The sequence below is a fragment of the Colobus angolensis genome, unplaced genomic scaffold, assembly GCF_000951035.1.
Source record: "Colobus angolensis palliatus isolate OR3802 unplaced genomic scaffold, Cang.pa_1.0 Scaffold138, whole genome shotgun sequence".
In the NCBI taxonomy this organism is placed as follows: Eukaryota; Metazoa; Chordata; class Mammalia; order Primates; family Cercopithecidae; genus Colobus; species Colobus angolensis.
Window position 1 is genome coordinate 3,405,628 of NW_012114466.1, and position 13,483 is coordinate 3,419,110.

Sequence of the window (13,483 nt, forward strand, 5' to 3'; positions counted from 1 at the left end):
CTCTCCAGACTCAACCCTGCCAGAAGCATCTTGTGCTGCAACAGCCATGCTCCTTGTGATCCTCTAGAATGGCTTTGGCTGAGGCTGTTCCCTCCGCCCGGAGTGCCCTCCCTGTTGTCCAGGGCCCAGCTCTGTGGCTGTTTCCAAGAACTTGTCCCCCAATCCCCACCCTGGCCAGGGCCCCAAGACTGCCAGACACTCGCCCCTGACACAGCATGAGTCTGCTGCTCTTATTTCGGGGTCCTAGTGTGGCTCCCCCACCAGCTTAGAGCTCTCAAGGGCAGGGCCCACACCTGACTCAGTTCTGAGCCCCCAGCACCCAGCCCAGGCCTGGCCAAAGGTGCCACAGTCCCGGCTTATGGAAGGTCTAGTGCGAGGGACCACAAGTTGACAGTGAGGGGAGCGCTGGTGGGCCTGCGCCTGGGGTCCAAGGGACTGGCAATGAGGGGTGCGGCGACCTGCAGAGTGCCTGGGACGACACGTAACCCCTGCATCAGGGCAGGCGAGTCCTCTCCGTGGCAGGAGTCAGTGGCCCCACAGGAACAGCTTCCTGCACTCACAGGCTACAGCCCCGCATGTGACCAAGGCGTGCTTGCCATGAAAGCAGAACAAGAGTTGACATTTGCCAAAGATGCCTTCCAGAAGGCTGTGCAATGAGGAAGCGTTCCCGGGGCTACTGAGGGCTGATGGGCTGGGCTGTGTCCACAGGAGCGATAGCCCCCCTGGGTGGCAGCGAGGGTGGCCTAGAGGAGTATTAGGTGGGTGCCTAAGGCCCAGAGAGGTTAATGACTTGCCCAGGGTCACACAGCTTGTGAGGGGCAGAGCTGGGACCTGAACCCAGGCTTGTCTGATGTTGAGGCCAGGGTCATCTCTGCCATGGGACTCTACAGTACTGTGTGCTACAGGGTGCTACAAAGGCCTGCGGGAGTCAGACAAGCTGCACAGAAGGTGTGCCCAGTGAGTGAGGTCTTGAAGGATGTATAGGAGTTTTCGAGGTGGAGATAGGGGAGGGTGTTCCCAGTAGTGTGAAGAGCACACTGGGGATTTCTGGAAAGAGTACTTCGGAGTGGAGACCACAAAACTGAAAGCGGTAACAGTTCTGTTGGTAAGACGCCCTGAGGCCCAGCTAAGGCATCAAAGCTTTACCCTTTAAGAAACTATAAGTAGAATTTTTTCTTTTTAAGTCATTGATTTTGAAATATTTCGTTTTTTGCAAGAGAATCTATATAGTGTGTGTATATATATATATGTATGTGTATATATATATTTTATACCTCATATATATATATGAGGTATAAAAAGTAATGACGCAAACACCACGTTCTCACCAATAGCATGAGAAATAGAGCCACGTCAATGCCATAGCAGCCCTCAGCCTGCCCCAGTGGCTCCCCTTCCCTCCTGGGTCCACCAGCCTGAGTTTTGTGCTTGTCATTCCCAAACAGAGATGTATCCCCGGGGAGTGACCGAAGCCACTTTGCCCTCCAGGGAAACCGCTCTGGGGAATGCAAAGACTGCCACGCAGGGGTAACCATCGGGAGGCCTCGGCCAAAGTCAGGGGTGACGCTGCCCCCACCCCGGGATGGACAACCTCTTTCCCATGTCAGCCTGCAGCAGCAAAAAGGAGTGAGGAGGGGCACGGCTGCTGCCACCCTTATCCCAGAAGGGCCACCACGGGCCAGGAAGGCCACAGGCAAGCGTTTGGCTCTGCGTTGTAAAAGTTTTCCAGGTAACTGAGCAGCTTAAAAGGGAATGGCCTGTAAAGGAGTGAGCTTACCGTTCCTGCAGAAACCAAGCAAAGGCCTCGACCATCACCTGGACCTCCTCTCCAAACCTCCTCTGACTTTCTGTCCCTCTTCCCTCAGTCCCTGGGCTCCCTCTGTCCCAACCTTTACCAGCCTAATGGCACTGTCTGCACCTGCAGACAGGGTCTCCAAGGCCAGAGACTGAATTGTCACCAGGTCCTGGGCTGAGAATGAGTCCATGTCACATTCTTTCCTTCCTGTGCAGCATGGAGGTTGGAGATGGGCTCTCAAGTCAGGCCATCACCGAACACATGTCCAGCCTCTTGCAGAATCCAAATGAACAGAGAGGGGTCTGGTAGAAAGAAAGTGACTTTATTCCAGAGCTTGGTTAAGGGGAAACAGTACAGGCTCCTGACTTAAGGGAATGGCTTCAGCTTTCGGGGAGGAAAGTGGGGTCTTTAAAAGGGAACTTGGTGTGAAAGGCATGCAGGGGACGGCGGGGTGAGGAGGTGCAGGGTCCACCTGACTTGCTTATATGTCTTCTCAGTCGGGTAGTCTGGAGGGCGCCATAGTGGACAGAGCTAGGCTATAAACTGACTGTCGTCTTGAGGCAATCTCCTGGTGGGGGAGGATCCCAGAGGGTGCCTGGTTTGGTTCAACATTTTCTCCTGAGAATTTCTAAGCAAATCGCACTGTAGTTAGATATGCTTGCAGTGCAGGGAGCGCCTGGTGGAGGAGAGGTAAACGTTATAATTGCATTCCTGAAGAGCTAAGAGGTGAACACACAGGGAAAAAGAAGAAAAGTAAAGATAAATTCTAGGAAAATTGGACACTAGGTTTCAAGCCCCCCAAGCTGAAATTCTGACATTGTGGTCCAGCCGCCACAAAGATCGGCAGAACCTTGAGTCATCTCCTCTATTTTGGCACATATACTTCTATTAATGCAACCTAAAGTCCTTTTCCATCTCGGCTTCCCTTGGCATGTGAGAATGTCTGTCTGCCCGTCCCCACACGCAGCCATGCCATGCACAGGCCCAGGGCCAGGAAGTGCTTCTTGGAACTCTTTTGTACAACCGAGGGCTCCACCCAGGAAGCAGCCACTATCCTGCTGTTTCCCAGCTCCCCTGGGCCTCTGGCTGTTTCTTTTCTTTTTAAATAATTTTTAAGTTTTTTTTTTTAATTTATTATTTTTCTTGAGACAGAGTCTTGCTCTGTTGCCCATGCTGGAGTGCAGTGGCACAATCTCAGCTCATTGCAACCTCCTCCTCCCGATTTCAAGTGATTCTCCTGCCTCAGCCTCCTGAGTAGCTGGGATTATAGGTGCGTGCCACTGCACCCGGCTAATTTTTTGTATTTTTAGTAGAGACGGGATTTCACCATGTTCAAGCTGGTCTCGAACTCTGATCCGCCCGCCTCGGCCTCCCAAAGTGCTGGGATTACAGGCATGAGCCACCAGGCCAGGCCTAAGTTTTGTATTTTTCTTAGAGACAGGGTTTCACCATGTTGTTCAAGCTGGTCTCGAACTCTTGACCTCGTGATCCGCCCGCCTCGGCCTCCCAAAGTGCTGGGATTACAGGCGTGACTGAGTCACCGCACGTGGCCTGCTTCTGACCGTTTCTACCATGTGGCCACCCTGTTGCAAGTTTCCACCTAAGAACGTAGCGGGGCGAGTGAGGACACGCTTCCCTTTTTCACGAGCCTTGTGTGATGTGCTCAGCTTTTCAGCCTCATAGTGGAGTCAGCCAGGCTTCATCCTGGTTTCCAAACCTTGGGTCCAGAATGTTGAACTGGTCACACCTCCTGGTCCCTAGCTCCCACATCAGTGGCTGTGATGGGCCCTTTACCTACCCCCCTGTCCCCCCACCCTCTATGCCTACTCCATCCACCCCACTCTTTTGTCTTAATTGAGCGTGATGTCCAAATTAGGCACAATGCTGGGAACATGTGTTTTCACTTTTCACGTATAGTATTTCTTACCTTTGACCCAACATTTTGTGTGCAAGACCTATGCATTCTGTCATAGGGGCTCTTGCATCCTCACTTCTGAGAACTGTATGGAAGACTGTGTAGACACCATGGGATACTACACAGCCATAAAAAAGAACAAGATCATGTCCTTTGCAGGGACATGTATGGAGCTGGAAGCCACTCCTCTTAGCAAACTAACCCAGGAACAGAAAACCCAGTATCACATGCTCTCACTTATAAGTGGGAGCTAAATGATGAGAACACACGGATAGATAGAGGGGAATGACATATGCTGGGGCCCACTGGAGGACAGAAGGTGGGAAGAGGGAGAGGACCAGGAAAAATAACTAATGGGTATTAGGTTTCATGTTTGGGTGATGAAATAATCTGTACAACAAAACCCCATGACAGACATTTAGCTGTGTCACAAACCTGCACGTCCTTGCACATATACCCCTGAACTTAAAAGATTTTTGTTTTTGAGATGGTCTCGCTCTGCCAACTCAGACTGGAGTGCAGTGGCACGATCTCCGCTCATTGCAACCTCTACCCCCAGGATTCGAATGACTCTCCTGCCTCAGCCTCCCAAGTAGCTGGGATTACAGGTGCCCATCACCATGCCTGGCTAAGTTTTGTATTTATTTATTTAGAGACAGAGTTTCATTCTTGTTGCCCAGGCTGGAGTGCAATGGCATGATCTCAGCTCACCGCAACCTCCACCTCCTGGATTCAAGCAATTCTCCTGCCTCAGCCTCCTGAGTAGCTGGGATTACAGGTGCCCGCCACCACACCCGGCTTATTTTTGTGTTTTTGGTAGAGATGGGTTTTCACCATGTTGGTCAGGTTTCGAACTCCTGACCTGTTGATCCGCCCGCCTCGGCCTCCCAAAATGCTGGGATTATAGGTGTGACCCACCGTGCCCGGCCTTAAACGTGTTTTAAGCAGCAGCTCATGCTAATGCAGTTCCCTAGGAAGGTGACAGGTTGCCCCTAAAGACCAGCTCCAGAGCTTCCTGGGGAAGTACACGCAGAGAGAGGTTGCCGGATCGTCTGCAGAGCACGGTGGCGAGTCCCCTTCGCGGGCGTTCACTTACCTTTCAAATCATCTGATCTCCTAAGTTTGGCTGATTTGGTGGATTTAAAGTGACATCTCACTTTAAATTTTGCGAATTTTGTTATCTAGGTAATGAATATATATATTTTTAAAGCAGTCTTAGGTTTACAGAAAAACTGAGTGGAAAGTACAGAAATTGCCCAGGGGAGGAAGGTGGGAATTCAAGACTAAAGTTCAGGGCAGAGGGCTCAGCATCTAAGTGGGATTAATGCCACAAATCGTGAATCTCGATGACCAACGCCCAGGGAAGCAGAGCAGAGCATGGGAAGTGGCTGAGGGCAGCTGCCTGAGCCTTCCTGGTCTCTGTGTGGCTCTCCATTGTGTGGGAGCTGTTGTTTTTGACCTGGCAGCTTGCTGATGGACACTTCACTGATCCTAATCTGCTGCTGTGACCCACCTTTCTGTGATGAATGTGCTTGTACCTATGTTGCCCTCGTGAGCACGTCTGTAGGATAATCGTTACGTGAGACTGCTGGCTCAGAGGATGTGGGCCTCTGTACTACAGGCATGTGTCAAATTGCCTTCCACAGAAATGACCCCAGTGTCCCCCCGACCATCAGTGAAGCAGAAACTCAAACCAACACACGCTCCCGGTGCTCAGCACTTTTGATCTGTGTCAGGGTGGCAAGTGAAGGAATGTGGATGTTCCCTTTTGTCTGCACTCTGAAATCCTCTCTCATTATGGCTTTAATTTGCATTTCTCTTATTTTAGACTTTGGATTTGCTATTTGACAGTTTCTCTCTTTCTTCTTGGCAATTGGTCTGTTTAGATTCTCCCTTCCCGGATCCTTTGGGTAATTTCTCTTTTCTTGGAAATTGATCCATTTCTTGGAGGCTTCCTGATTTCTGTCGAGTTGAGCAGGCAGTCGCCTTTGTTATTCTGTTTGTTCAGTTCATCTTAATTGAGTGCCGACCCTGTGCCAGGCATCGTTATTGGCCGGGGGGATACAGTCATGGGCCAAAAGCAGCAAAAAGCCTGTTTTTATGGAGACTGCAGACAATTTTTAAAATGTGTATGTGAAATATATGGACTTTGAGACAGTGATAATGCGTTTGAGATAGAGGATAATTTTAAACAGGTGGCCAAGGGGCTCACTAAAAAGGTGACTTAAAGGAGATCAGGGATTCAGCCTTGGGTTTATCTGGGAGAAGAGACAGGAGCATGCTGGTACAGATGGTGTATTAGTCAGTGTGCTCCAGAGAAACAGAACTAATCACATATAGACACATGTGAAGACACACACTGTAGGGAATTGGCTCCTGCAGCTATGCAGGTTGAGGAATCCAAAGGTCTGCAATTAGCAAGCTGGAGACCCAGAAGAACCGATGATGTGAGTTCCAGTGTGAGCTGAGGGTCTGAGACCCAGGAGAGCCGATGGTGTGAGTTCCAGTGTGAGTTGAAAGCCTGAGACCCAGGAGAGCTGATAGTGTGAGTCGAGGGCCTGAGACCCAGGAGAGCCAATGGTGTGAATTCCAGTCCCAGCCTGAGTCTAAAGGGTAAGAGAAGAATGATGTCCCCACTTAAAGGCAGGCAGAGATAGCATGAATTCCCCCTTATTTGTTGGTTCTGTTAGGCCTCCAGTGGGTTGAATGAGGCCACCTGCACAGAGAAGGACACTATTTTCTTTCATCTGCCAGGTCACATGTTCATCTCATCATGAAACACCTTCACGACACTAGAAAAATGTCTCAGCAAATATCAGGGCACCCTGTGGCCCAGTCAAATTGACACAAAACAAACCATTACCGTTGGAATGGAGAAAATGCAAAGGAAAAGAGTAAGGAATAGGACAGGGAGGTGATGGAGTGGGAAGGGCTTTAGCTTCTGCTCTGAGTGAATCTGGGGAACCACTGAGAGTTTTGAGGAAAGGGGTGGGGTAATTGGACTTAGGTTTTCACAGGGCTCCTCTGGCTGCTGTGTTGAGGGCTCCTCTGGCTGCTGTGTTGAGAGCAGATGGAAGGTGCTGACCAGCACAGAGACCGCTGCAAGAATCCTGCCAGCGTGGACCACAGTAGGAGTAGTGGAGGCCGCAGGAAGTGAAAGGAAGGGCCAACGGGATTTGCTCCTGGGTTAGATATGGAGTGTGAGAGGAAGAGAGGGGTCAAAGATGACTCCAGGCCTCTGATGAGAGCAACTGGCAGGATGGAGTTGTATTTCCTGAGGTCAGGAAAATTGTGGGAAAAGCTGGATGGGGGAGGAAGGTTGGGATTTTAGTTTGGGGAATATTAAGTTTGAGGTGTCTATTAAATATCCATTTGGTGACATCGAGTAGACACGTTGGCCATCAGAATGGAGTTTAGGTGAGAGTTTGAGGCTCAAAAGTCATCATATTTCCAGGCTGGGTTATAGTGTGAGACTCTGACTCTGTCTCAGAAAAAAAAAAGAAAAATAGGCATCCACATATAGTGTTTAAATCCTTGAGAGGAGATGAGATCCTGAGTGAGTAGAAAGAGTGGAGAGGAGGAGGTTGGGAAGATGTGGGTGGACCAGCAGTGGGAGGAGGAGGAGAACCAGGAGAAGGGGACTGTAGTGTCCTGGAAGCAGGTGGAGTGATCACTTGAGTCAGTGCTGCTGGGAGGATTAGTTGAAAGGGGGAGTGATAATTGGCCACTGGATTTATTAACATGGAGGTCTTTGGTGACTTTGACAAGGGCAAATTCTGCAGAGAAGTTGGAAGAAAAGCCTGTTGGGAGGGGTTGAGGGATGGTGAGAAGTGAAGCTGGAGAGCAAAAGTGCAGAGAATCCTTCCAAGCAGTCACCTCCACCTTCTGTGTATTATATCTCCTGCTTCATTAGATTCCCCAGCAGTGAACATGTCTCGCTGTTTTTCAAAGAACAAGTAGTTGGGGCCAGAGATGGTCACTCATGCCTGTAATTCCAGCATTTCGGGAGGTCAAGGCAGGAGGATTGCTTGAGGCCAGGAGATCAAGATCAGCCTGGGCAATACAGCAAGATGCCATCCCTAAAAAAATTGTTTAATTAGCTGGGTGTAGTGGTGCACACCTGTACTCTTAGCTACACAGGAGGCTGGTGCAGGGGGATCGCTTGAGCCCAGGAGTTTGAGGTTGCAGTGAACTATGATTGCATCATTGCACTCCAGCTAGGGTGACAGAGCAAGAGCCTGTCTCTAAATTTTTTTTTTTAATTAAAAAAAAAAAAACATGGAGTTATTTATGAGTTCCTCTCTTTTGCTGTTAACTCCATTTCTGTTTTCATTTATTTATTGTATCTTTCTAAGGTTTATTTTGTCTTTTCTAACTTTTTGAGTTGGGCAATTCATGCTTTCTCATTTATTAATAAGATCAGTGTTTTAAGGCTATATATGTTCCTCTTAACATTGGCTTTGGCTGCATCCCACAGGTCCATAAATATATTTTTTGTTATTGTCTAGATATTCTGCAGTTTTTGTTTTTGCTCTTTTTAACTCAAGGTTACTTTTAAGTGTTTATAGACCTCTTGGTGGCAAAGTTTGGTTTGGTCTGTGGTTTCATTATTAGTATTTTCAAATTCTAGTATATTGTAATCAGAGAACGTTGTCTTCTATTTTTTGGAATTTACTTTCTTTGTGGCCTGATAGTCACTTTTTGTGTATGCACTTTCAAGAGCATTTGAATAGAATGAAGATAGACTGTGTTTTAACACACACACATAGTTGTTAGATTATTTGGCTCCCTCTCTCCTTTTGTTTTTGCCAACTGCATATGGAATGGTTTGAGACAGGTGAATTAAAATGCACTAGGCCAGGCATGGTGGCTCATGCCTGTAATCCCAGCACTTTAGGGGGCCGAAGTGGGTGGATCACCCAAGGTCAGGAGTTCTAGACCAGACTGGCTGACATGGTGAAATCCCATTTCTACTAAAAATACAAAAAATAAAAAAATTAGCCAAGCATAGTGGTGAGCACCTGTTATCCCAGCTACTTGGGAGGCTGAGGCAGGAGAATCACTTGAACCCAAGAGGTGGAGGTTATAGTGAGCCGAGATCATACCATTGCACTCCAGCCTGGGCAACAGAGTGAGACTCTGTCTCAAAAAAAAAAAAGGCGCTAATGCTAGCATACTCTGCTTTTTCTCCCTAAATTTCCAGTCTTGCTCTGTGAATATTGAGGCCATGCTATTTGGTACATGAACATTCATTACTACTAGATCTTCATGATGACTGTCATCCTTCACCCTCACATAGTGTCCTTTTTTTCTCATTCAATTTTTTTTGCCCTGACTTCAGCTTTGTCTGATATTATGACCCCTGATTTATCTTCATTTGCATTTGTGTGTTATGCTTCTACTCATCCTTTTTTAAAATTATGGCAAAATGCATGTAGCATTTATCATTTTAAACTTTTTTAAAGTATACAGTTCAGGGGTATTAAGTACTTCTCACTGTAGTACAACCATCACCATCATCCATCTGCAGACCTTTGTAAAAATCATCTGCCCATCTTTTTTTTTTTTGGAATCTGTCTGTCACCCAGGCTAGAGTACAATGGCGTAATCTTGGCTCACTGCAACCTCTGCCTCCCAGGTTCAAGCGATTCTCCTGCCTCAGCCTCCTGAGTAGCTGGGACTGCAGGCACCCACCACCACACCTAATTTTTTTGTATTTTTAGTAGAGATGGGATTTCATCATGTTGGCCAGGCTGGTCTTGAACTCCTGACCTCATGATCTATCTGCCTCGGCCTCCCAAAGTACTGAGATTACAGATGTAAGCCACTGTGCCCGGTCCTGCCCATCCTTTTTGATGAAACCTTGTTGAATCATTCTACCTTCAGTGCTGTTGTTTGTGAGCCAGTCTTTTTTTTTTTTAGCAAGTGTGTATGGCTCATTAACATTTACTGATATGGCAGATGCATTTGGTCTTAGTTCTGTCATCATTGTTTGATAGGCTTTCTGCTTTTATAGTTTTGTGGGGGTTGTCAATTTTCTCCATATGGTCTCTGTTGTCTTTATTTTGTGTGTATGTCTTCTGATAATTTGGAAAGCTACGTTTTTGATCCTGTGGTTATCTTCATAATTATAATATGACATGATATCTTTAATCCTCTTATTTCTCTAGACATTTATTTTCTCCCTAAATTAGAAGATTTCTTCTTTCCTTCCTCTTGTCTCCCTTCCATGAAGTTATTTTAGTTGATCATATTTTTTCTGTTTACCTCGATGCCTCTAATTTTAAACTTCTAAGCAATTCTTTAGACTCCCAACTATATATGAATATGACATAGTTTACTTATATTACCTCCATCCCTCCTACTTTTTATTATATTTCTCTGTTTTGTTTCATTCTTTACCTCCATCCCTCCTACTTTTTATTACATTTCTCTGTTTTGTTTCATTCTTCTCTGTGATGGTCATGATCTTTAGATTGGCTGCAATAGTCCTGCAGTTACACAAATTCTACGCTCATTGCTGGCCCTCTTGGCAGTGCTCCATTTATACCTTGACACTGATTTCTCTTCACTTGCATTTGTTATGCTTCTGCTCATCCTTTTTATTAATTCTGGTAAGATACACATAACATTAACCATTTTTAAGTCTACAGTTCAGGGGCATTAAGTGCCTTCTCACTGTAGGGCAACTGATATGGTTTGGCCGTGTCCCCACCCAAATCTCCTCTTGAATTGTAAATCCCACAATTCCCATGTGTCATGGGAGGAACCCGGTGGGAGGTCATTGAATCATGGGGGCAGGTCTTTCCCGGGCTGTTCTCATGATAGTGAATGAATCTCTTGAGATCTCTTGGCTTTACACATGGGAATTTTCCTGCACAAGTTCGCTCTCTCCCCCTTTGCCTGCCACCATCCGCATAAGGTGTGACTTGCTCCTCCTTGCCTTTCGCCATGATTGTGAGGCCTCCTCAGAGCCATGTGGAACTGTGAGTCCAGTTGAACCTCTTCCTTTTGTGAATTGCCCAATCTCGGGTATGTCTTTATTAGCAGCATGAAAATGGATTAATACAGCAGCCATCACTGCCATCCATCCACAGAACTTTAAAAAAATCATCTGCCCATCCTTTTATATTAAACCTTTCTGAATCATTCTTGATTTGCCTAAGGGTGTCCTTAACTTTTTGAAGAAAGGGTCATGGGAACTATATACTTGAAAGATGGTTCATTGGGCTTGAAATTCTTGGTTCATTCATTTATTTGATAAATATTTATTAAGCCCCCTACTGTATGCCAGTTACTGTTCTAGACCCTGGCAATGCAGTGATGTGTAAAACACACAATCACCTTAACCCTCTTGTAGCTAACTTTCTATTTGGGGAAGACAAACAATAAGCTATTCAAAAACACACAATCACCTTAACCCTCTTGTAGCTAACTTTCTATTTGGGGAAGACAAACAATAAGCTATTCAAGTACAATAGGTGGTATGTTGGATAGAGGTGTGTGCTATGGAGAAAAACAAAGTGGGTGATGGAGAGTACCTGGCTTTGTTCTGTGAAGCAGAGGAGATGACCCCACGGAGTCTCTCACCTTTAGCCCCTGTACACATTCCCACTGATGTGTAAAGAGTGGAGAGTAGGTTCTGCCTCTTGGTGCATCACTCACTCTGGGGAAGTGGGCTTTCCTGGCTTTGTTGGAGTCACTCCCTTGACTTCTCTGTTTGCTCAAAACCACAAACTTAAGAACTGTCACCAGATGTAATTTATGCAAGTAAAGGAAATTCAACTGCAGTGGTGTGGAGGGGGCAGTCCAGGGCTGCCACCAGAACCAAGTTTCTCCCTGCTTTCTACTCCACCTGTTAGTGAGCATCCTTCATTCTCATGCATGCAAGATAGTTCATCTTCCCCTGGATTCATGTCCCCTTCCCAATAGACTCCCACTTACACAGCATTGGCCAGACTGGATCATGTGACCACCCCTGCTTGCAAGGGAGTCTGGAAAGGTAAGTATTTGTGGCTGGGAAATTGGTCTTACAACAGACACAGGGCAGTGGGGTTCATGCTGCCTGCCACAGATGGAGTTTGCATTTCTTTTCCTCAGACTCTGCCAATCAAAGCTATAAGTGCCCTGCAGACCTATTTCTACACTGTAGATCTTGTCCCATTGGTCTCCTGGCTCCTCCCTATTCCAGGAGCACCTTGGTCTCTTCTCTATAGCTTTGTATGACATGGTCATATATTAGTGTCATTCCAAAATACATAATGGTTTTTGTCAATATGAATGGAATCTGTGTTTAATATTTAGTTTGTTATATAGCAAGGGTGACCATATAATTTATCATCCAAATCAGAATACTTTTGAGGGTAAAAGGGGAACAACATGAAAAATTATGTCAGAGCAAGTGTTAACTGAGACTGTCCCAAGCCATGACATATAATTACCCTAGTAATTGCTGAGGTCAATGCACATTGTTCCATTTTATAAATTGATTTGATGTCTTATATGTTGACTATCATACCTCTATGTCTGCACTCTCCATTGTTGATTCTGTTACATTTTCTAGGAAGTTATCCACTTCCTGTAATTTTGGTTAACTGTAATTTTGTAACTGTAATTTTGGTTCTTCTATTCCAGTCCTATTCTATGCTTATTTTTCTTGTCTTATTGCATGGGCCAGAGCTCTAGTACTATATGGAGCTATAATCATAGCAGATATTTTTTTCTTGCTTCCAATCTTAAAGTCACATGGTTCACAATGTTCAGAAGACCAAACCCACGTGCTTAGAGGAAACCTGGCTTCTTCTGGCACTGAGACCATAGAGAAATGTCCCCAGTGAGTCCCCATGGAGGAGACACCACGTAATACTTTTTTTCCTTGTATTTCTTCCAGAAAACCCTTTTGCTGTGCCTCAGGATGGGGGAGATGAGATCTGAAGCACCCAGTGCAGCCTCCGAGAAGAACAACTTCTACAGCGATGCCAGGGACAGCCGAGGTAGTGGTGGTGGCAGAGGAAGAAATGCTGCCTGTGCCCAAAACCCTCTTCTGTGGACTTCTAAGATTAGGAGCAAACTCAGGGGTAGGGGCTGGGGGTGCCTGGGGGACAGGCTGAGCCACCTGTCCACAAGCAATAGTCCTATTTTGGGCTGGTGGCTTCTGAGAGGTGACTCATTGTGGACTCAGGATGACCAAGACAAAGCAACCCTGGCTGATTCCAGCCAGGAGGATTGAGGTCTGTGAGTTGTACCTGTGGTTGAAAACTGAAGCTTCCCTTGCCCCGGCTCCCTCCAATAGTGGCCCCTTGGGGCTATTTGTGTCAGAATATTGGGTGTGCGCGTGTGTGATTTGGGGTGTTCTTTTTGGTTGGTTGGTTTTTATTGGGGCTTCCCCCGGGCACGGGTCACCCTCTAGCTGGGGGTTCTGATCAGTGTCAATGTCCAGGCCGCAAGCTTCTTGCTAAAGCACAGGGTACAGCCCCTCTGTGTCTCGGGGGGGGCACTGGGGATTTGAAAATGCCAGTAGGGTTGGTTCTTACAGAATTCATTCCTGTACCAAGAGTAATACTAAGGGACGCATCTCAGGCTGACCACAGGTCATGTACCAAGTTGAGTGTTTTCATGCACTCTCTCACCACCTGGGAGGCAGGTATGATTAACCCCTTGCAGAAAAAGCTCACAGTGGAGAAGGGGTGCCCAGGGCCATGTGGCCAGGAGGAGACCAACCCCTCGTTTGGTCTCAGGGGTGCAGGAACCCAAAGTCCAGGCTCCAACTCCCT

General features: G+C 46.8%; 1 protein-coding gene across 1 annotated transcript in view; it reads left to right on the top strand.

Annotated features, from left to right (window-relative positions):
• KIAA1644 (KIAA1644 ortholog) overlaps positions 1 to 13,099 on the top strand; it is a 61,647-nt gene extending 48,548 nt beyond the window's left edge. The window contains exon 5 of the mRNA XM_011934774.1: positions 12,601 to 13,099. Coding sequence (XP_011790164.1) covers position 12,601 — 1 coding nt within the window. The 3' untranslated portion in view covers positions 12,602 to 13,099. The remainder of the gene's footprint in view (positions 1 to 12,600) is intronic.
• Positions 13,100 to 13,483: the final 384 nt, after the last annotated feature.